The sequence below is a fragment of the Lytechinus pictus genome, chromosome 14, assembly GCF_037042905.1.
Source record: "Lytechinus pictus isolate F3 Inbred chromosome 14, Lp3.0, whole genome shotgun sequence".
NCBI lineage: Eukaryota > Metazoa > Echinodermata > Echinoidea > Temnopleuroida > Toxopneustidae > Lytechinus > Lytechinus pictus.
Window position 1 is genome coordinate 15,053,208 of NC_087258.1, and position 24,240 is coordinate 15,077,447.

The following is a 24,240-nucleotide window of genomic DNA, read 5'->3' on the forward strand; positions in this document are numbered from 1 at the left end:
ATACTACTACAACTACTACTGTTTCTACTACTACAACTACTAGTGTTTCTACTACTACTACTACTACTACTACTACTACTACTACTACTACTACTACTACTACTACTTCTAGTACTACTACTACTACTACTACTACTACTACTACTATTACTACTACTTCTACTACAACTGCCACCACCACCACTACCAGAACTGCTATACTACTACAACTACTACTGTTTCTACTACTACTACTACTACTACTACTACTACTACTACTACTACTACTACTACTACTACTACTACTACTACTACTACTACTACTACTACTACTTCTACTACTACTACTAATACTAATACTACTACTACTACTGCTACTACTACTTCTACTACTACTACTACTACTACTACTACTACTACTACTACTACTACTGCTGCTGCTGCTGCTGCTGCTACTACTACTACTACTACTACTGCTGCTGCTGCTACTACTACTACTACTTCTACTACAACTGCCACCACCACCACCACTACCAGTACTGCTATACTACTACAACTACTACTGTTTCTACTACTACTACTACTACTACTACTACTACTACTACTACTACTACTACTACTACTACTTCTACTACTACTACGACTACTATTACATCAAAGTGATAATTATTATCATTATTATATTTCCACCACTTGGCAAAGAACACTATTCAAGAGTATTTGATTTGGGGTCAATGGAGGGGAGGAGAAGGTCATATTCGGTAACAGATATCGTTGGATTTAGCGAATAATTTGTTGTTTTTATTGTACTCAGGAGTAGGGTGATGAAAGCGAGGAAAGAGGCTGAGGAGAGGAGGAGAAAGAGACGACATGCTTTAAGAAGAAACCAGGTGAGATATTCGAAAGCGACTAATTTTCCATCTTATCTCACCTCGAGTACCATACCCATTTCTACCCCAACCAATAAATAATTTAAGTCTAGATCTGGACGTTAGTAGTTATTTATTTAAAAAAACCTAAACTCATTCATCCCACAGGAGGAATGAGTTTAGTTATTTCCTTCCACAATTCACATCTTCCCATCCCATGGAAGCACATTCTGGTTCATTCTCACGAAAATAGTAATATTTTTTTTAATATTCATCTTTTAATGTAGAGGTGCTGTGACTCAGCGGACTCTGTATTCGGACTTTGAACCACAAGGACTGGGGTTCGAATCACACTGCAGCGCTCGCGTACTTCGGCAAGGACGCCCTAAAGCTAAATTGTGCTAAATTATTATTATTTTTTTATTATTATTGCCATTATTTTCATTGATAAAGAGATATTTTTAGGGGCATATGTCATGCCTACGCAAGTAAAGACATTTACTTATTTTGCTTGTCAAAGTTTTCCTGGAACAAAACTATCTCCATTTTGTTGTGAAAAACTTCCTTTTTTGGGGGGTGGGGGGAGCTTGTCAATATTTTTCCTGTAGAAAAAACCCCTCTCCATTTGGAAATCCAGGATTCGCCCCTGCTCTCCCTCCCCGGTGATGACTCTTCGCCCCCCCCCCCGATGTTTCCTCATTCTACGCAATTTCCATCCTCTCCCCATAGTCTGCTTTAATCCTACCCTTCTTCGTGTCTTTAACGATAATCCGCCCGATACTTTACCCCTCTTGAATCCCGAGCCCCTCGCCTTCCTGATTGGCTTAGCGTCTTCTATGATATATCTCCTCAGATATCCATTAATGTTTCAACTCTATGATGATGATCCTTCGATTTTGTGGTTGGACTGAGAACAAAAAAGCGACGGGGCTTTATGGAGAGGGAAATGTGAAGAAAAAAAAAATAGCAAAATGTGTCAAAACATTTCTTGGGTCCCCTCTCTCACGTCAAGGAAAGGGGTGGGGGTGGCTATTACATTCATTATTTTTTTGTGTGTATTTTTTTCTTTGTTTGATGTTTCTGTTTGTCCAATATTCTTGTGTCTCTCAAAATTTTACCAGAAAATGCTCCCCGGCCGTAAATGAAAATAGCCTTTTTCGGGATTCGGGGAAAAGAATGTCCACCCCTTTCCATTGGAAAATCCTGGACACACCGCAGGCCAATGGGGAGGGGACATATGTATTTTCTATAAAAAAAATATAGAAAGAAAAGATTGCCAATGTTAGTAGGACGCGTTTTCTCTAAACAATGTATTATTTGTGTACAAATTGGGATAAAAGGGGGATAAAAGTTATCTGAAACGCTGTATACACTTTAAAAAATTAAGTGCTAATTTAGCACTTACAGTGCTTGTATAGTGACTGCACTATGAGTGCTGATTTTCTAGTTCAAATTTAAACTAGAAAGTCAGCACTCGTAGTGCAGTCACTGTACAAGCACTGGAAGTGCTAAATTAGCACTTCATTTTTTTACAGTGTATACTCTGCGTTTAGCATAAGCGGTTGTGATATAACACTAATAATAGAATTGGCTCAAAGGATGGGAAATTATCCTAAAGTTAGATTCTTAGAATGACAATAGTGTAAATTCACTACCAAAACTTTGAACTTGGAACTTCAGATAGAAGAAAAAAGAAAATAAGTGTTTCGTATATCAGGAAAGCAAAATCCTGGAAGGGGATCATTCTGCGATGGAAACGTATTTAAAAGAAATCCATCAAAATCGGGTGCGAGAGTTACGAAAGACTGGACAGTATCAGTCCTCTTGCTATATGACAATCCTAAAATATGAAATATTGCTAAACATTATGAAATATATTTGTCGACCACTTGCATAATGGATGTTCTGCGATTCAGAGATATACTCCATGGTCTTGTGTCAAGATATTAGCTGTCTTTTTAAGCTATGTCGTGAAAAAGAAACAAAAATCAGTTGATCAAAAATATTTATTGAGCATTGAAGGAGACAGGGAGTTCCGCAGGGAATAATGTAGGGATTCTTAGGATTATGATCCTGCCAAAACTCCTACCATTGGAAGATATACTGCCAATTTATGAACTTGAAATATAGAAAAAGCGATTCGGATTCCGGTGACCCTGGTTCGATTCCCGCTTAATAGTGCATGCCTTTATCCTTATTACAAGGTCCTTTTGACCTTAAAGGTAAATGCTAGTTTTGGTAACGATATCAAAATGAGTTCGTACATAATCCAATGAAATGACTACCAAAGTGTCTGTTTGTATAAATAAAACGTATGTGCCAAAGGATTCTGGAAGAAATTTTGTAATTGCTGAGAAATCAGCAAATAAGCACAGGATTCGGGTGGAGTGTCGGGCACGACATTCGAAGCAATTATTATACATTGTCCCACGTGCGCTTATCTGTGTTGGGGATCTTCAGTCTGAACATTTTTCAGCGTAGATTTCAAGATTTCACGAAGTTCAGTTTATGTAACTGTACCAGATCTAGATCATCGATGATATACTGACAATTAAGCCTTGTTTTACAGACTTTCTCATGAAATCAGTGTTTACTGCAACTACTGGAATTTCTCTTTAAGCCTTCGGCCATGTAGTTACTTGCTTTGATGCTTTCTTATAAATAATAATAATAATAATATATATATATCACCAACACCACCACTTTGATTGTTCGCACCCCTCCTTATGCATCCCCTTTCTTCATCTAACGCACATCAGCACATGGCAGCCTTGTAATAGTATAAGGCATGCAAGCGATTTCCCAACACAATACAACCTCATAACTCTTGGAAACAAGAAACCCATATGTCAGCTTAGCCGTACCGATGACCTCTCTAAACTATGCAACGTTATATCCAAGCAAGATGTAACTGAAGAAGTTTACCAAGGACCAATGATACAGATTGAGAGTGGAGACTGACGTGGTGTGTTTGTGTGTGCGTGAGGCGGTGTGGGACTCCCAATCCAGAGTTAAAGTCTGTTTATATATGTGTGCCATCCTGGGAAAATGGGTATTATAGGTGAAATTTTGGATTTTGGTTTTTTAATGTTTTCTGGTACATGGACACATGTACAATGTGTATACGAAATATTAGAGTCTAATTCATATTTAAATTAGAGATATGGCCAATTGAATCAGGGGTACCCCCCCCCCCCCCCCCCCTGCCTGGCTGTATGGGTCGTCATGGTAGTCGGGCTTATTATTCATCTTTTCATGATAGGGAAATGTTGGTTCTTTTGTAACGCCCAACATACCTGGCATAGGCGAGGTGATCTTTTGTAGTGCAGACATAATTTTTATATATACACAGCTAGGCGAATACAATAAAACAAATTATTCTACATATTCAACCACACCCACACTAGAACCCACACCCACACACTCACATTACATGCAAAAAAACCCTTATGGAGACTTTTTGTCATACTATATATAGTTCGTCATAGCGCGTAGTTTTAACATGAGAGGAGGTTCCCAGATCCAATGACCAGGGGAAGATGGGGTTGGGTAATTCATCTGATTTTTTTGTTGTTGGGGGGGGGGGGGAGGGGCAGCTTATCATATTTTGGGGGGGTGCCCACCCCCACAGGCGCCGCAGAACATTTTTTGAAAATGGGAGGGGCTGTCCATGCAAAAAAAAAATTACAATCAAATGGTAATTTTTTACATGTTTATACATGCGTTCTGGGGAAAAAAAGTGGGGCCAAAGCCCCTGCCCACCTCCATCCTAGATTTGTCCCTGCCCTTAACCCCCCCCCCCCCCAAAAAAAAAAGACACCACCATGCTGTTTGTCCATACTTCACTTTCTCGCAAAGTAAAATCTAAAAAAAATCATGCTTAAGCTTTGGAAAATAACCACAAACAAAATTCAATTTTGCAAAACCAAGTTTTTTCGGTGGCAATACACAATAGTGAAAAGCTGATGCGAGCTACATTTCATAAAGATTTAATATGACAGCAACTCTTGATGAAATATCAACTTTCATTGAACTAGCGAATCAGGAAGCAGAAGGTTCACTGTTTTCATGGTAGTTTTCATTCGAGCAAGGGATCATATCCATATTTAATGAAATGGGCCACATTTGGTTTCTTTTTAGGGATGGGGTATTCATGAAAATATATTTCACAAATTGCTGCCAAATTATCTGGATCACTGAAGGATTTTTTTTTAGGTCACTTCGTTTGAAAAGAAGAATAAAACTGTGCGTAAAAACTTGGCTCCACATATTAATACGACAGGTATTATAACTAACAAATACTCACAAATACATAGTCATCTTTTCTCTGCTACACTCTGTACACGTGTGTAATGATATGCGTTGTAAACATCTTGTGCTTGAATAAAAAAATAATATCAGAGTTTAATTCTTGATATGGAAGAGACTACATACATTTACTCTCTTCTATGCAGCAGTATTAGCAAAACTCAGGAATGTGCATCGCTCTCCACTGTCCAAATTTGCACTAAAAATTATATAAAACACGATAATCTCTCCCTAGTGTGTGTGTTTAACATTGTCACAAACTTCTTAATACAGCAGCAAACTTACCACATTTCAATTTTCTACAATGACATCCTTCTAATTGGTTAGCAAACGTTACAAATTAAGTTTAATTTTTTTATCGAAAAACTTCAGAGTTTGTTCATTCAAAGTAAAACATGTATTCATTGTTCAATTTCCTCTCCTACCGGGGAGGCCGCGAGGTGCCTTGTCCTCATCTAAGATCTTTCCATATATCATATTCCCTCTATTTGGAAAATCCAGTTGATAGCTTATCAGGGAGTATCTGAGAGACTATGGCTGCGTTTATGCGACCTCAAGCCAGAATCACGATTTGAATCATGATTCAAAACACAAACATGAATCACAATATCACAGAATCAGCGTTTAGACGACCTTCATTCCAATGCTGTTTCTCCTCAGATTAGGGCCAATCCAGTGCGCATCACTAGTGCGCAGTTTGACAGAGGAAGTTTTTCGCACTTGTTTCGGCTCTCGAAAATTCTTTTGCTTCCATCAGAATTCAGTCTATACCTCATTTTGTTTACTTCTATCATAAAGGGTCCATATGCTTCTATTCATCTTGTTAGTTTATCCAAAATGGTGTTCGGAAGTGAATTTCAGCGTAGATCCAATTTGATATTGATACTGTATACTCAACAACAACTGAGATCAATGTCTGTCCAGTTAATTCATTTACTAGAACTTGAAGTTGAAGACATGACCAAAAAATGAAAAGTAGTGGACGATGCGATGACCAACACAGAACTTGAACATGACAAGAAATGAATTCATAGTACATAGTCATGTACATACAATGAGCATATAGAGCGCCTTGAGCTTGGCAAGAGTCAAACCGAAAGTTGCCCGACACAACAGTGAGGTCATATAATCATGATTGTAATCACGATATCGTTTATTCGAACATTTTCGTACGTGATTCTGCAGAAACGTCTTTCCAAACGCCCCTTTTTTCGTGTTTCATGTTTGTGATTCTAATCATGATTATATTCAATTTCGACTAAACGCAATCGTGATTCTGCAGAATCATGATTTGAATCATGATTCAAATCATGATTCTAGGGTAAAAAAGTGGCGGATAAACGCACCCTCAGTCAGCAGGGTTCACCAAAGGGGATAATTTTCTTCCTCTGCATTGTTTGCTTTCTTCATGTTCCAGTCTTAAAAATGCCACGTTCCGATGACTCAAATCTACATGTTTGATGAATGCAATTGAAAAGTTCACCGATATTAATGTGTTATAAAAACAGTCACATTACACTCTCATTTCTTCATGATTCATGGACATTTATCAACAACATGATATTTAAAATACATTAACTTTTCACTCTTTGGCTTTGTGTAAATGTTACTTGTATTTCTAATAAAGGTGGAAGTACTCCCTGATGTCATATTTTTCTACCAAAAATAATAAGATTTAACTATTGTTGGGTAAAAAAATCCCTCCAAAATTCATGAGATGTTCATATTTAAATGTTTAATTTGATATATCACTTGCAAAAAGCTTTCTCTGCATGAGCTTTTATCAAAATTCTATTTTTTTTTTTCATTTTTTATTGTTTTTATCATTATATATTTTTTTATATTTTCCATAATTCTAGATTTCATGTACTAATAGTGGTAAAATAAATTTTAAAAAAATATCTTATAAAACGGCAATTAATTCGTGGAAAAATCAGTTACAACTGGCACACTATTTCCATATAGAATATGGATAAAGCATGGAAAGCTACCTGAAGCTGTGGTAATGGTGAATCCCATATCAGAGTCTTAAAGTACTTCTTGAAGGGCTGCTGTCAGCTGTATGTTGGTTCTGAGATGTCTTGTTCTCACTGCACTAATACAGTTGCTCTGTAGATACCGTGCCTTTAACATGTTTAACACAACGAAAGAAAACAAGGCCAATTAGTTAACAAATTTTCAGAGTTAAAGTTTATTTTAAAAAAAAACACTACTTAAGAAAAAAAACTTAACAAAAAAACAATTAAAACTATAAAAAAAAAAAATCAAAAATATGTCTTTTCATTTTTCTTTATAATATTGAATGATTTTGTGTAGAAAGTTGGCGAACCTCATGTAATGTAGCTCGACCAGATTGTAGAAAAAATAAGAAATACCCCCCACACCCGCCCCCCAAATACATTGTTATTTTTGAATAAATTTCTTATAAATTGTGACAATCTGTTTTCTAGTTATAATTTCGATATCATTTGCACAGCTTTGGTGAAGCTCATACCAAATAGACCCCACCCCCTCCGAAAAAAAAAATATTTGAAATCAGAAGTCCGACAAATAAGAATTTGTTAGAAGAGGGGATTTGAAAAATGTCCAAAATTAACCGATTTAAAAGGGTACTCCGAGCTGAAAATAATTTCATCAAATGTAAGCAAATGCTGCAAATTTCATCAAAATCTGATAACAACTAGATCTAAAAGGGTTTTTCATGCATTATAAAAACAGTTATATGCACGTCTTAATAAATATTCGTTAGATGGGTTGATGATGACACCCCACTTTAACTTTTCTTATAACAAAACATGAAATCATACTTATTTTATTTGGTCATACGTGTGTGAATGATATGTCACCTTTTTGCATGAATTAATATCTAGTCTTGGAGGGGGGGGGGGGGATAGAACAAACATAATTTCATGTAACAAGGTGAGACATCTTTGCATCAGTTTGTCAAGTAAATTCATAAAAACATGCATAGAACTGTTTCACCGAAATCCATATCTTTAAATTATCATAGCTCTTTTACTCCTTGTCCAATTTTGAGTTTTTTTTTTTACATTTTTTACAAACTTGTTGCATGTGATAGATTTAACTTAAATGGTTACAAGTATGTAACGAAGGCCTATCTAAGTACGTGCAGATCTAGATCTAGTTGATAGCCTAGGCATACATAAGTTAGATCTTAAAAAGGCCGTCAAAGTCCCGGACAAATACCGCGAATCGCTGCAGCAGTCGCATGTAATTTGACGTTTAAAGTCGTTCCTAAAAAAGCTCTCTCTCGATCGATCCACATAAACACGCAACACAAAATTCACATTCACGTGTTTAGTTGCCATGTTCCTCGCATCGCAATTATCAATGAATTTAACAAAACAACTCAATCTGCAACATAATTTAACTTACCTTCATGGATTTCAGCCAAGGGAATTAAATTCAATCAACATGTATCCGAACCCGCCACCAAATATATCGAGCCGATATCCACAGTTCTGAAAAATAAAAATGCGCCTGACATTTTTTTTTTCCCCGCGGGTTGTTTGTTTTGTTTTTCCTCGCGACGCGCGCCAGACAAAAGTTTGATGACACGCGTATTTCAATGACGTCCTAGCGCATTTATTGTCTCTCACCAATAGTCTGGTTTTTGCGCGACGCCACACATTATATAATGAAGTATAAAGCATTTCAGTGATGAACTGATGTTGTCAAAAGTAATGGAACTTTGATTTGATTTGATTTGATTTATTTTATTTCCAAATTTCAAAACAAAAACAAAGAATATACAAGTATAATATTTTTTTTCAATATTACATAATAGGCAAATATTTTTTTAAACATAATGAATAATGCACATAAATCATTATAAAATATCAACTGTACTGTGAAAATTATATCTATATATACATTTTATTTAATTACTGAACATATATATATAGAAATGTGGGAGACCTCCATCTTTAGCTTGGAGCTTGAAACTTCGAAGTACGACACGCATAAAACTATGCCTACTGGAAAAATAACACTAGTAAAATCTTTTTAAAATCAAATTACGTATAAATGACGGCTTAGTGCAAACAATTTTGGCGATTACTCATGTCTGACCTACAGATTATAATGATTTCTGTAATTATAAAACAGTATCGCTACAAAAGTAAACTATAGGGGCCTTACACCACCACCAAAGCCAAATTTCTAATGACACAAATAGTGATAAAATTTTATTGTAAAAAAAAGGTGAAAACGTGTATCAATTTACTTTTTAGGTCTTCAAACTGGCCCACATGTGATGTAATTGTAATGGCGGGTAGACCAAAACTCGTCAATTTGCTTCAATACACAAAAAAAAAACAATACTCACAAATTCATACTAGCAATGACCTTTTCTTTCATGGGGATATGCACTAATATGCTTCATATTTTAAGGTTTTGTTATAGTCTCATGTGAAAATGGATTGAGGGGAAAACCACAAACCCTGATTATTATAAAGTACATGTCTAAATTGGAAGTTATAATTTTTGTCATACTTATCAAATTGCCAATTTGAAATTTGCATAATATTTATCTCATTTTTCTATCATTCATTACTTTCTTATTATATGTCCGATTTCTTTCAAACTCTCACCTTGTTTTCTCCTTCCGCAAAAATATCTTATTATAAGGGTTGGACCGTTGGATTCTCTTTTGACTTTTGCATTGCCACCTGGTCATAATCTCTCTTATATCTAATGAGATCGTTCGCGAGGATGGAACTTAAGTTAGCAATACACAGTTGAACAAATATTTTGGACGTGTCTTTTGAAAGTATAGTTATTCTTAAATGGACTGGCAATATGAATATTTTAGACGCTGTATTTTTTAAGTAAAAAAAAAATATTCGTAAAAATGTCTTATTCTCATTATGTGGAGTACCATCCAAACGTTTTATCAAAGAAGCCTTTGTATGCTATATTTAAGAATAGTAACATTCATACATGAAAACGTACATTGGTTGTTACCCAACCCTTTTACAAACATTTTTAAAATATCAATTTTTAACATCAAGTTCATAATCATAATATGCGATCTCCAGTGTTTTGGCTCAGTTAGTAGAGAGTCCGTCTAGCATCCGGGAATTCAAACCCCATCAAACCAAACATACGTTAAAAGTTGGGAGGTGCTGTTACCCTAGCGGTTTTAAGGGATAGAGCAACGTCGATCTGGCTGCCAGGCCCTCGTTCAATTGGGCAAATTGAATTTTCGGAGTATTTCCATTTCAGATTTCTATTTTGAACTATAAAATATTGATTTTCATGGAATATTTTTCATTTCCAGAAAATGTAATTTAAGGCCTTGTTAGTCTGGTCATGAGGCTAAATCGTGGAGAGTAAATCCAATACCTGTACAGTTACTATTCATCCAATAATAACTAAATCGCAACTTATATCCGCCAGTAGAAAAAAAACTTTTAAAATTGTATTAGTTGACATAACATGTTAATATAAATAATTCTATATTTTACCTAATCAACAACATTCACCGTACCCCTCCAGAATATTCTAATTTTGTTTTAATTATTAAAGCAGAGTGTATACGATTTTGTATTTCATTGTTGGTCTATTTTTTACCTCTGTTTGTCTGTCGGGCGATGGAACCACATATGCTTTAATTTTATTTGTTCTGTTATTCTTCTCTTAGTTTTTTTACGATTTTTTTCTTTTTCTCGGTAAAAAAAAACCGAGGTAGATTGAAGGGCAGTTGAAGATTCTCCTGAAGTAAAGAGATATTATCTTTGGTTGTAATCTTATTTTGTGCTGCAATTTAGGTAACAAGAACACTTTTTGTCATCTTCTTTAGATATGAACATAGTCCCATGGGACTTGATAAGAATCGAGTAACTGTAGTGAGATAAGGGTTCTGAATAATATTCATCCATTAAAAAAAAAATTATGATGAAGATACTTATAACGTATTCATGAAGCAAGTCCCTCACCTTTTCTCATGTTTTAAAACCATTTTATTGCAAAGCGTGTCCTTTGATATAGATTCAGCCACGATAGTCAGCGAAAAGGTGTTTAAAAAAACATTAAAACTTTATAAAAGGGATAAAAGTTGGGATTATTGTTCTTATGACTTGATGTGGTGATGGTTAACAGTCCCAGCAAGTAATCAGTAAAAGACTTCATCTACACTGTTAGAAAGAAAGAAAAACACAGAAGATTCTACAGAGAAAACATTAATTTTAAATTATCTTTTTTTTTCTCAAAAGTAAAGGGTTTGATATATTCTGCAGTTGTGAAGTGTGTCCACTCATGCAGTTTTATTGTTAAAGATTGGATATGTAGCGTAGTCTAAATATCGATGAACGAGGATCAAACGTTAAAATCATACTCGTAGACTTTAATAATAATAATAATAATAATAATAATAGTCAGTTCTTGTATAGCGCATAACACATTATGAATAACTTCTCTATGCGCTTCCAAACGACTTGGATTTTATTACCCTGGCTGTAGCTCAAGCAGCTTTTACGCGCTCGGCATTTCAAGGAATAAATTCCTGCCAGGTGCCCATTCACCTCACCTGGGTTGAATGCAGTACAATGTGGATTAATTTCTTGCTGAAGGACTCTACACCATGGCTGGGATTTGAACCCACGACCCTCCGTTTTTTTTTTTTTTTTTTTTTTTTTTTTTTTTTTTTTTTGCTCGAGTGTGTGCGCTACTAGGTGGCCCAAAAGAGCTCTCTCCAATTTCTTCTTTTTATTGCTGTTACTGTTGCCGGTGATATATATATATGGTCTATCACGTGTTGGAATATAAACCACTGACTCATCAGGACCAATTTGGAGTTATTCTTGTGCATTTCAAGTAGGATTTCTGCAGTATTTCTTTTGAAATGTCATATGTTCTACAAGTACACAGCCATGTTATGTAGTATATAGCCCTACTGTAGTATATGTGGTGCACTTCTATATACTGCTTCTAAAGGCCTATTCACCGGATTAAAGTGATTATTCAATCTGTTTGTTAATGATATCACTCATGTAGTAAAATCGCAATGTGTGCTCTTTGCAGACGACACGCTCTTATACCGTATAATACGAAACGAGTCCGATAAACAGTTACTCCAAGCTGACATTTCATGTGTAATTAAGTGGTGTGAATTAAACAAAATGCAACTTAATGCTGCAAAAACTAAAGTTCTTAGGATTGCCCCTCGTAAGAAAAATGTTGGGCAAACAGAGTATACAATTGATGATACAATGATAGAACAAGTACATTCTCTCAAGTACCTCGGGGTCACCCTTAACTCTAGTGTGACCTGGGATGACCAGGTTGATAATGTAATTAAAAGGGCTAATAGAATGCTAGGTCTTATATCGAGATTAGGTAATGGCGTGTCACAACAGGCATTATTCTGTCTGTACAAATCACTTGTGTTGCCAATCCTGGAATACGGGATCCCGTCACAAGGAAACATACTGAAGCCCTGGAAAGAGTTCAGCGAAGGGCAACACGAGTAATCTTGAAACAAAGGCAACAGGAAATGCCTTACCCACAGCGCTTACAGAGCCTTTCTTGGTTTACTCTTGAATCCAGAAGGAAATATCTAATGATGTCATTTGTAATCAAAAACCTGTATAACATTGTATCATGTGAGGCGGTCAATGACAATATAACTGTACGATCACGCCAGAGTGAACACACAATCCTATTCCACCACATGAAAGCCAGAACCGAACGTTTGCACCAAACTGCAATACATAGATTTCCGATTATATGGGAAAGTATGCCCTCACATATCAAAGATGAAATTGTATCTGGAAACATCTCAAAACTTCTGAACCTCCTTCGTCGTGAAATTCTTTCTGTTTTTTGAATGATTAGATGTCCGATTTATAATGGTATTTCCTTCGATAATGCTTAATTTATTATTTTCCCATTGACAAATTTCAACAAAAGAGCAAGTTTATTCATAATTTATACACTAAATCTAATCCAGCCTATTTCAACTTCAACATTATGTCATTTGATCGCTCTTACATGGTTTTATATATTCTTATTGTATCCCTTTACTTATGGTAGATGCAGTATTATATATCTATAATTTCAAACTTACGATTGCTTTAATGTTTGATGCTTATCATTCTAATGCTTGTAGATACATAATGATGTGATTGGGGGAAGTATTGTGGGGGTTGGCTTGAAGTGACCAAGTTACATGTATGACCATTGTATTTTGCCGATTCTAAATATCTTCTTTTTATTTTCACCATTGGTGTTATGACCTGGATGGGGTTGGGAGGTTTGGGGAGGAAGACCTGTGGGTTATGGCTATTAAGTTAGCCTTTTCCATACCCAGGCAGCCTCTCCAACTCTCATCCAGGTCTTATTTTCTATATCATGTACAAGTTTGATTGATACTGTCTCTGATCTGTTTGTACTCTTATTTTTTTGAATGCCAAATAAAATAATAATAATAATAATAATAATCCACTGGGCCACAACGCTCCACATTTAAACGTGAATGGATATCAACGATTTATATCTAGCCCCCTCCCATTATTTAATACAAGAATGGCGTTTTCTGTAATTATGTCCTAATGTTACGGCCATCACACGATCGGCTAACTTCCCCTTTAATTCATGTGATTATGTTTCATGTAGGTTTGTGAAAAGGCGGGGATGCACCATTTGTTTTCTTTCAGTTCTGCCTCGGCACATAAAATGAAATGCAGCGTTAACTCACCATAGACACATACAACATTGTGACCTTTGCGTTTTTCCCAGGAGGGGAATGCTCTAAATAGAAAATAAATTTTTAAAAGGTGGGGGCGGTTGAGATGGAAAATGATTTGAAGGCCGATTTAAATATCGATTCATACAATAGTCATACTCCATACTGTACGTATTACACATAACACGTATAGGATAAATGACATGTGAATTCTAGACATTAGAATTGTGAATGCTTCAAAAAGGGAAAAACAATTTTGGAACGATGTTTCTATTTTAAGTCTGTTTTTGGATGGGTTTCTAACTTCCCGTGTTCAATTGATTATTTCTATAAAGAATTGAGTTCTTTTTCAAATTTTCAACACTAAACCTACAAAGTAAAGTAAAATATCAGCTAAAATCGAGGAAACCTCCTAAAAAGCACATATTATTAATTAAGTTTTCCTACAATAAATGAATAATGGACATATCAATACAAAATTCAAAACATCTCCAATACATAAATCAATCATATCTTGGTTCATGGAATATGAAATATCATTGTCTTTTAAATGTATTGACGTATTTTTCTATTATATCCAATGTAACTCATAAACGCAAAATGAACGTCGCCATTGTAATTGCTCACAAATGCCCAAGTGACACGTTTTTCTGAATTCTGAAAGATTTTATTTCATTTGCAAAAGAATTTCCTTCAAAAACAACACATCTCTCATATCTGTGTAACTAAGTTTTTACATTTATAAGATGGCAGAATATGTAATGCAGCATCTTACGACCGTAAATTGCAATCTCTTCTAGCTTTTATACAAATCATCACAATAATACAGCAAAGAAATCACCAGGATAATTTGATATTATCCCCAGAATACGAGGACGCAAGGACAAAATTGTCACTGCACAATCGGCATCGTTGAAAAAAATTATAGAATTTATAGCTTATAATCTCTCAAAAAGATCGTAAACCGCTTATTTTCCTTTCCCATGACAGTTGTTATGGCCATTCAGCGATGACGTTTCGAAATATAAATCCGATATTATGGAGTAAGTATTATGTATTATTAACGGAAATGCGTCATGAAAGGTTATTTACCGTAGTGATAAATCGAAAAATGAAAAAGAAAAGGATTATTGCGGTAAATCAAAAACTTATATGGAATTAGATAAAGTGCACCGAAATCGTTTCAGAGACTCTCGATACCCTCAAAGGAAATATCATTATGGAAGAACTACCAAATAGGCAGCCACGACAAGGCGATAATACAGTGTGTCCCAGAAAAAAAAACACACACAAAACCTCGCAATATCGCTTTTTTATCATAACTTAATCGCTATACCAATGGCAAAATTACCTATCATCGTAAAGTTCGTAATCTCGCTCACCTGGTAAAACTCAGATGATTCCTCATTCACGCACAATTGAGTAAAAAACAATTTGAAGAAAAAATACAAAAAGGCTACTTGTCGGGCGGTATCTGAATTTCAAAGAAAAAAATCATTTGTCTAAAAAGCACATAATCTCCTCTCTAATTTGATTCCTCAATCAAAGAAAAAGGTCGAGATATAACAAAATTATGTAAATCTAAAATAATAATAATGGAAATGATAAATGTAAATGCCTTATACCTCGTTATCCGAAGTCTCTAAGCGCCCTACAATACGTACGTCCTAATTTCCCTGGCATAAGGCGCGCTACTGTTACTGCCAATTATCTTCAAATACTTGAATGTCAGTTACGCAAAGCAGGTTCCAGAAAACCTTCATTGAAGTAATTCTAAGGGGGAGAGACATTAAAATATATATTAAACACTTACAATGAAAATATGTATAATTTTAGTTGATAGTGGGATAGTTTGTTAACATTGCTTGGAAAAATACTTCTCATTTAATTACACATTTTCTTCCAGAGCCATTTGGCACATATTTTTCTCATTTATAGATACAGTTGGGTGGTAATTTTATTATTCTGTTCAAAATCATTTTGAAAATCACAACTGGCATATATCTTTGAAACGTGGACATAGCGCACGCTGCAGGGACGTCTTAAGTTTGCCGACCATTGCAAACTGTCTTAAATCACATATGGTACAGCTAAAGGGGCACTCGATTTTCAATGATATAAGATGTCCTCGGTTGTATTGTAAAATTTCAAACACTCCTCGGTTGGCCTGATTCATACTGATACTGCGTCCTTGGTAATTTAATGAAATACTTTAAAAGCAAATATAGATTGTACAATAAACATTTGTGTAGGGATGTTTGTGTGTGTGTGAGAGAGAGACGTATTCTTTTGAAAAAAAATCGAAAGCGAGTGAGCGAATCGACCGAGCTTGTCAGTGGGGCGCTTTTGCTTTTCCAAAGTGATTGAAGGATCTCGTGCATATACTTTTTGGTGAATTTTGTGAAAATTTTCAGTTAAAAAAAAGCAAGTTTTCAAACCCTGTGGGGGGGGGGGTGAGGGAGGGCAAATGCCTCCCGCTGCATACGACCGTACCTTTGGATCATCCTTGGTTATGCTCCAGTCATATCCGCGAACTCGACTCCAGACCAAAAAAAGTATTACTTCATTACCAATGACATATCACAGTGGCGGATCCGGGAGGCACATCCGGCCCTTTTGAGAGCCATAATCAAAATTTGTATTGTAAATATACCGTTTTACTCAGGTAAGTGTGCCACCCCCCCCTATGAAACAGTACTTTTTTTTCTTGTCAAATTTTCCGCCGGCGAAATGACCTTAAATTTTAGGTGAAAACTTTTTTTTTTTGCTTGTTAAATTTTCATCGGGAAAATGTGCCCCTCCCCCCCCCCCACCGTATGAAAAATCCTGGATCCGCCTTTGTACCATCGGTCGGTTTGGAGTCTGTTTCGTTGCTGTGACTGTGACACCAAACTCGCCTCTTCAAAGATTTAAACCTCATTCTGGTAATTGCCTGACATTCTAGATAACTGATACACATTTTAACGAACGCGATGATACGATTGAAGTACATTTCCGTGCCTAGTACACCATTATAATTATCCCATGCTTTTATTTTCAAAAAGGTAGAGCCTGCCAAACACGTAAAGTTGTCAGAATGATAAGCGAATTAAGTAGCGGCCAAAACAAACAAGGCAATTATCCGAATTCAGCGCGATGTTTCGCCTTTCCGCTCAGTGTTTCACCTCTCCGTTCAGCGTTCAATTAATGAGAAGATGCCATTCCACTAAGTGCATGCTTCAATTAGCATCAGAATCACCGGGTGTATGCTCAACCAATGACTTGTCAAGCGAGGGGGATTGGAAAATGGAATGCTTTTTTTCGAAACTAAAAGTAAACATCATGCACTTTCCACCTTTCTGAAAATTACACGATTGTCGCTTGTTGTTGACGTCAAACACCCGGAATGTCCGGTTCTGTAGAACTTCGAAATAGGTCTCAACCATTGGAAATGTGGCTCGTTGATGTAATTACGTTAATGAAAAATGCCCCACTTGACAGACATGAGAATTAGTTTGTAAAATCATTGTAAAGATTTGTTTATATTAATTCACCTCCTTCCGTACGTTATAAAAACAGATAACCAATATAACTTTGCAACAAATAAACATTACTGTTAATAGGAATCGTTTATAAATAACTGTATTTCGTAGATTACTTGTGTAGGAAGTGTTCGAATTAAATGACTGACGACTATTTTTGTGAGTATCAACCCATCGGCTTAAGACAATTAAGATCTAAATTAGTCGTAGGGGTATTTGATCCCAAATGGGTAGAATAAACATTATTAGTATTTTCAAACAGGATGAATTTTATTTTTTAGAGAGATTTCTTAAAGCCCATAAAAAAAATAAGGTTTCAACATGTTCAAGGAGTGGGATGCCTTTGTAAGAATGCTCATTTCAGAAATGAGTTTTCACCATGCCAACGGGCACTGTGTATATGAAAATAATTACACTTCTTGAACACCGACATCGGTTGGTATCACTGAAGAATGGAGATACGATGAGGTGACGATGTGCGGTAATATTTCTTTCTTATCATTTTCTGCAGGGAAAGCGTTCTCCTCAAATCACCATCAAACAGATTCGAGTACGAATAGAACCTGACAAGAAAGGAAAACGAGCTCCCAAAGGTGTCACCAAGCAGATACGGGCACAACCGAATCGACTGAGTCTCCGGCAGCGGCAGGAAAGAGAAGCTGAGACATCTTTCATTACAGTACCTCAGACTTCCACAAGAACTAACAGTGCTCTACTAGAGATCGGTACATGTACAACTGATGTTGTTCTCGGTAAGGGAATGGTTTCCACGCTAAAAGGGGACTCCTTTACATCAGAAACTGAACTTCTTGAATCCTTGGATCAACAGAAAATTAAACACCGTGACAACGAATATGACAATCCCATCATGAATTTGAAAGACCCTGATGAGGATATTGACATGATTAAGAATGCTCGAAGAACGAGCACAGAGACGGATACCCCGTTCACTTCTGATACCAGTAATGTTCCAAGCTGGAATAATTCACCGCTTCATTTTATCAGCGGTAGGACAGTGAGACGAGCATCGTCGCCTGAAAGGACATCATTGTCAGGTGCGAATGCGGAAAGGGATACTGTCTTCAGGGAAAGCTCAGAGTCCGGAAGCAACGGTGAGGTGCACCGCCGAATCAAACTGATGCGAATGCACGGCCGGAGGAACAGTGGTAATAACTCGAAAGATTCTGGATACGCAGGTGGGAGTTTTGCCTCAAATGACAGTTCACGCAATCTTTTAGCGTACAGAGATTTGCGCGAAGATCTGCAGAAACGTGAAAACCCCAACCTGGGCGTAATGAAAGACGTTGATAATACGAGGGATACTACACCGGTTATATTTGAAATGGAGAGTGAAACGGCGCCTCTTGTTCGTCTCAACAGCACCCGACCATTGAATCCCCAACAGCCAAGGCGTTACAGTCTTCAGGTACCACCACAACCTTCTTTGTACCATGCCAATGTAACGCGTAACAACAGCCACCCGTACTACCCTCAGGTCCGACCTGTGAGGCGTATAGTTGGATCATCAGTGAGAGGGAGAAGGAATCCTTTGCCATTCTATCCCCGAGATATCCCAAGGCATGAACGGTATAATGAATACCCATACATAGTGGACTGCCCGCCGCTTTACTACGAAGACTCTTACTTAAATTTCAACGAGCCTTTGGAACATCCTGCAAGAATACCTCGTAGGACCAACAACCCACTGTATCGTCTACCTCCACAGGATAATCAACAGTACTCTCCAAACCTCTTCCCATCTCTTTCTTCCTTTCCAGTGACTCCCCAGCTCCATCAAGTACCTCACGACCAGATGCAATTTGTAAAACGCAGGACAACCTCAACCCAGACACCAACCGACTACAGCCCAGATACTCCCCCAGCTAGCCCGCCCTCTGCGCCGTCCATCATCAGATGGCATAGGGAAGGGCGGTCGTTCGTTATAATGCCTCGTGAGGACATGGCTCTGGATTACCTCGGTCCGATATACTTAGCGGAATCCATGAGTGAGAGTGATCAAAGCCTCGATGAACCTACGGGTATAGCCATTGCATCAGACTCTGATGCAACACGACCACCGCAACAGCCTCGAGAAGGACGCGCCACGAACTCTGAAACAGACAGTGATCAATTGGATAGGTCAGATTCGAATGATGACGAAGAGAGCACGAAGACATCATCTAAAGATGAGGACAGTATAAAAGATGAGAAGGCACTGCTCTTGGAGGCTAAATCTGATTGGATTCATGATACACAATTATGAAGATATAAGCCAGACTTAACAATGATTTTGTTTCTTAGTTTCCTCAAGTATGAAGGTGGCCAATATCATGGCCCATATTTTTTTGCACACATCTTAGTAATTTCGACGACATAGCGTTTGTATACATATCGTACAAATCTAATCTTTCCTTTACAATCCCCAGATTTACGACATACTGGTAAAACTGTGAAATTATCATTACAAATCAGTCGATTACGATATCCAGGGGGGGGGGGGGGCAACGGAGATAATGTTTATAAAAATCTAGGGGGAACACCTCTCACACCTTTATAAACCTTCATGTTACGCTACGTATGATTTTAATTATTACAGAGAAATGGGTAATTATGTGTCCAACCAACATTTGGCATTTCTTTTGGGTATTTTTATTTATCCAGTGTGATGAAATTTTTTCCCATTTTAAAGTAATTGCTGCTTATTTTTTAACCTTACTGGACAATAATGCTTCCCGCATTGGTGTAAAACACTGCCCCTAATTGGTCGGACACATAATTACCCTCGTGGTGGTTAAAATTTTACCAATTTTTTTGTTTACAGTGAACAAGATGTGGGTATTACCTTTTGGTGAAGTTGACCTTAGTCATGGATGATGGAACCTACCATTTAAATAGTGGGATATCATTCTGATGCTGGGATACAAAGCACTCCACTAATAAGGGGGTGTTTTTCACGGCCGTGCGATATACGCACGTAAAATCAAATGGGACATCCAAATTACCGAAAATTATTTTGAAATTGCTACGTTTTTACGCAAATCGTTTTTTCGGGGGTCGCTTTTCGTTTTAGAGTAGGTTTAAAAATAAGAAACTTCTTCTTAGCGACAGGCGAATCCAAGAGACCCCGTGAAAAATTTGTGAAGCTTACGAACATTTAAGCGCACGTTTTGGGCACCCTTGTCGCGTCCTTAAAAAAGCCTTCGCAAAATTTCCGCGAGCCCCGTGAATAAGGCGCCGTGGCGGAGCAAGACATGTTTCCCCAATGAATCGGGACTTGTGAAACCATTCAAGGAAATTCTGAAAAGGACGCAGAGGGGCACACGGGTTGATTATACAATACCCAACGTCGAGGTAAATCTGGTACAATAGCGTTATAGTTTTTATCATTTGGTCCCTTCTTTAGGTATGACTGTGATAAAAACGTTCGGAACTCTCGGGAAAGGAGTTCTAGTTGCACTTCGTTGTGTAGTTTATGTAGTAACACATTTGCTGTGTTTTACCACTTGTCTTTCGAATCTATGTGTTGATATCATGTTAGTTCAAATCTTACCACTTTCATGTTTAAATCTACAATATTTCCGGAGCATTTCAGTAAGGACACCAAGCACTTGACTAAATTTCCGTTCAGAATACTGTTGCTGAAATATTGCGGTATTTTGACCGAGGCGTTATTAATAAAGACAACCAATGGTAATCACCTCCCAAAAGCGGAGCATTTATTAATTTAAGTCACAGATAAAAAATATTACGTAACAATTACATTACTTAATCGAGCACATTAAGTGAGAGCGAAATTTTTTTCAGCAATTAAATGCGTCCTCTCGACGTAACTTTCCGGCAACTTTATGTTCAGTAATATTGCGATCAACAGTCGCGATCAACATAGTGGCAATATAAGCGTTAAAGTAGGGATTAAAGTAAAGGTTCGTTCACTAAAGGCCCTTTCACGATTGACGTACGACCATTTGCGACCTTTTGGTCGTGCGACAGGCTGCAACAGGCATCAATCGCTAGTCATCTCATAAGATCGCACAGAGGCTTTCACAGTTGCAACAGCTGTCGTACAACAAAAACAACCAGTAAACCCCGTTGCACGAGTAAGTCGCATATGCTCTTATTGTGCTCGTGCGATCACATGCGAGTGGAACGGTCGCATACATGCGAATGAAACGGTAGTGCACTGTTGTAAGCCGTTGCGATCGGTCTTGCAATAGTCTTATGGCCCATATTATTATCGCAACCAGTCGCAAGACAGGTCTCTGTACATGTAGGTTGCTTGCACATGTGCAAGTGTTGTACGACTTCCAGTCAAGTAAATGCGACTACTTAGTTGTGCCACCTCTCGCACCAAGTCGTACAACGTTGAACAACACTCGCACGATGATCGCCCGACCGATGGTACGACCCCGGGTACGGCCTGATGCGAGTGAATCGATCGTATTTGATCGCGTTCGGATTTAGAACATGTTCAAAGTTCAGATGTGACCAGTCACGACCACCTCGAGTTCGTGCGACCGTCTACAACGACTGCGAGTGCTCGCAAGACACCAAGAGATCGATCGTGCAACAACAAGAAAAAACTGTTGCAGGCGGTCGTAAACTGGTCGGACGTCAATTGTGAAAGGGGCTGAACGGTCGCATACATGCGAATGCAACGGTAGTGGAATGTTATAAGCCGTAATTTCGAGCGGTCTTGCAACAGTCTTGCAAGTGTTGTACGACCTCCAGTCGTCTAAATGCGACTATACTTAGTTGTGCCACCTCTCGCACCAAGTCGTACAACTTTGAACAACACTCACACGATGATCGCCCGACTGATGGTACGACCTGTTGCGAGTGAATCAATCGTATTTGATCGCGTTCGGATTTTGAACATGTTCAAAGTTCAGATGCGACCAGTCACGATCAACTCCGACCACCTCGAGTTTGTGCGATTGTCTACAACGACTGCGAGTGCTCGTAAGACACCAAGGGATCGATCGTGCAACAACAAGAAACAACTGTTGCAGGTGGTCGTAAACAGGTCGTACGTCAATTGTGAAAGGGGCTTAACCCCCGTTCAAAATACGCATTCAATTAAAGGCACCGAAAATGAATAAATATCAATGCAGGGAATTGGTATAATATACACCGGCATCCTACGATTAGAACATTGTTATTGTACGATCGGCGCATTAATAGTACGATATCTGTACGATCTCCATTTGTATGGCGTTGTCCCACGACGATGCCCAACTAACTGTACAATGCTGTCTGCACATGATATGAACGCAAATATCGTAGCCCCGTACCACCTACGATGCCACCAACAAACGTAGACTAATCCATCGTAGCAAATATAAACGAAGCATTTCTCTGATCTGACCACAAAACATAATTTTTATTCATTTTTTTTCTTCAAAATATATAATATCATACTATAGTATTTCGAGCATTATTCCAAATGCCAATGAAGACAATTATACTTTCAATACAAATTGCGATTTGTTTAATAATCAGGTCGTAGTTGGATTGCATAGTATATTGTGGACAGAAGATAAATAGTGCACATAAATCATAAACGTTGTTCTTGTGAAATTCACCCATGTAGGGGTTCGCGCGATTGTATCTGCCATTCATAGTAAATATTTTGCATTTTTTGTTGCATTGAAGCTGTCGCGTCGAGTAAGGGTCGATCTCACTCTTAATATTAGGTAGATTTCGCTACCACTATGCAGACGCTTTCTGGAACGTAGATAATCTATTGTCAAAAGACCTTTATGACAAAGCAGTATTTGTCGAAAATCGGTGAATCAAAACAGCAGTGTCGTCTGTAACTCTGGATTTTGCAATTTTTCGTCAGCTCCGAATCTTAATACGATCTGCTGTCCTGGTTCCCCAATTTTCGATAAAGGCCCCTCAGCTGTTCATTGTGATTCAACGGGAATTTTCAATACATTGACTATGTTCTAGAATCCGTCTCCGTTAGAATTGCGAAAACTCGCTATTCTTGAATGGAATGTTCAACAATATATCCCAACTGCTTTATCTGGGATCATGTATATTATTGTTTAATACACTCAATGTACACTATATCACTCTTTCTTTTTTTAATACATCAACAATTGCCATATTAAGGGTAATTATCATTAATAAAAGTTGCAAATACAGACCATCGTGTAACTCGTAATCCTTAAAACAATGACGGTTTTATAAATAACAGTAGTCTATTTTCTAAGAGGGACAGACCCTCGTGTGTTCGACATACACCATAGAGTCTGAAATGACACAATAGTGTTCAAGTAACACACAAAATATGTAATAACACCATGGGGATGAGCTAACACCACAAAATTAAAACTGGTGTAAATGCTTGGAGTGGTCCTCTCAGAACGCCAACTGGTGTAATTTCCACCCCACTTTTTTCTGGTGTAAAAGCTAAGGTGTTAAAACAACGCTAGTCTATTTCGTGAAAGGTCCAAGTTCAGAGTACGGTCACACTCAAAATATGAAAATTGGGGAAAAGGAGAGTAGTTTGTTATTTTAAGACTGTTTGAAAATAACTTCAAATAGTCTAAAAATAACAAAATACCCTCCCTCCCCCCCCCCATTTCTATATTTTGGGTGTGACCGTACTCTGAACTTGGACCTTTTCGTATTCTTTATCATGACCGGCTCATCCTTTTTTTTTTCTTTCTCTTCATCTCATCCTCTGTCCTTTCTTTCTTCTGCTCGTGCTTCCTCCTCTTGTTATTGTTCTTATTCTTCTTGTTCTTTCACTTGTACTTTTTAAATATTCACTCTTCTTTTCTCTATGTTCAACAGGATTATGATTGATGATGGTGATAATGATGATGATAATGATGATAATGATGAT

General features: G+C 37.4%; 1 protein-coding gene and 1 long non-coding RNA gene across 2 annotated transcripts; one reads left to right on the forward strand and one right to left on the reverse strand.

The window, feature by feature from the left end:
* Window positions 1-3,871: 3,871 nt before the first annotated feature.
* LOC135156629 (uncharacterized) lies at window positions 3,872-8,652 on the reverse strand. The gene is made up of 4 exons (XR_010295685.1): window positions 8,553-8,652; window positions 7,148-7,280; window positions 6,523-6,605; window positions 3,872-5,687 (listed from the first exon to the last, which is right to left on the reverse strand). It is a non-coding gene; the product is annotated as an uncharacterized LOC135156629 (long non-coding RNA).
* Window positions 8,653-12,388: 3,736 nt separating this feature from the next.
* On the forward strand, window positions 12,389-23,533 carry LOC129276190 (uncharacterized). The gene is made up of 2 exons (XM_064109764.1): window positions 12,389-12,469; window positions 17,896-23,533. The coding sequence occupies exons 1-2, from the start codon at window positions 12,389-12,391 to the stop codon at window positions 19,645-19,647; spliced, it is 1,833 nt and encodes a 610-aa protein (XP_063965834.1). The 3' UTR covers window positions 19,648-23,533.
* Window positions 23,534-24,240: the final 707 nt, after the last annotated feature.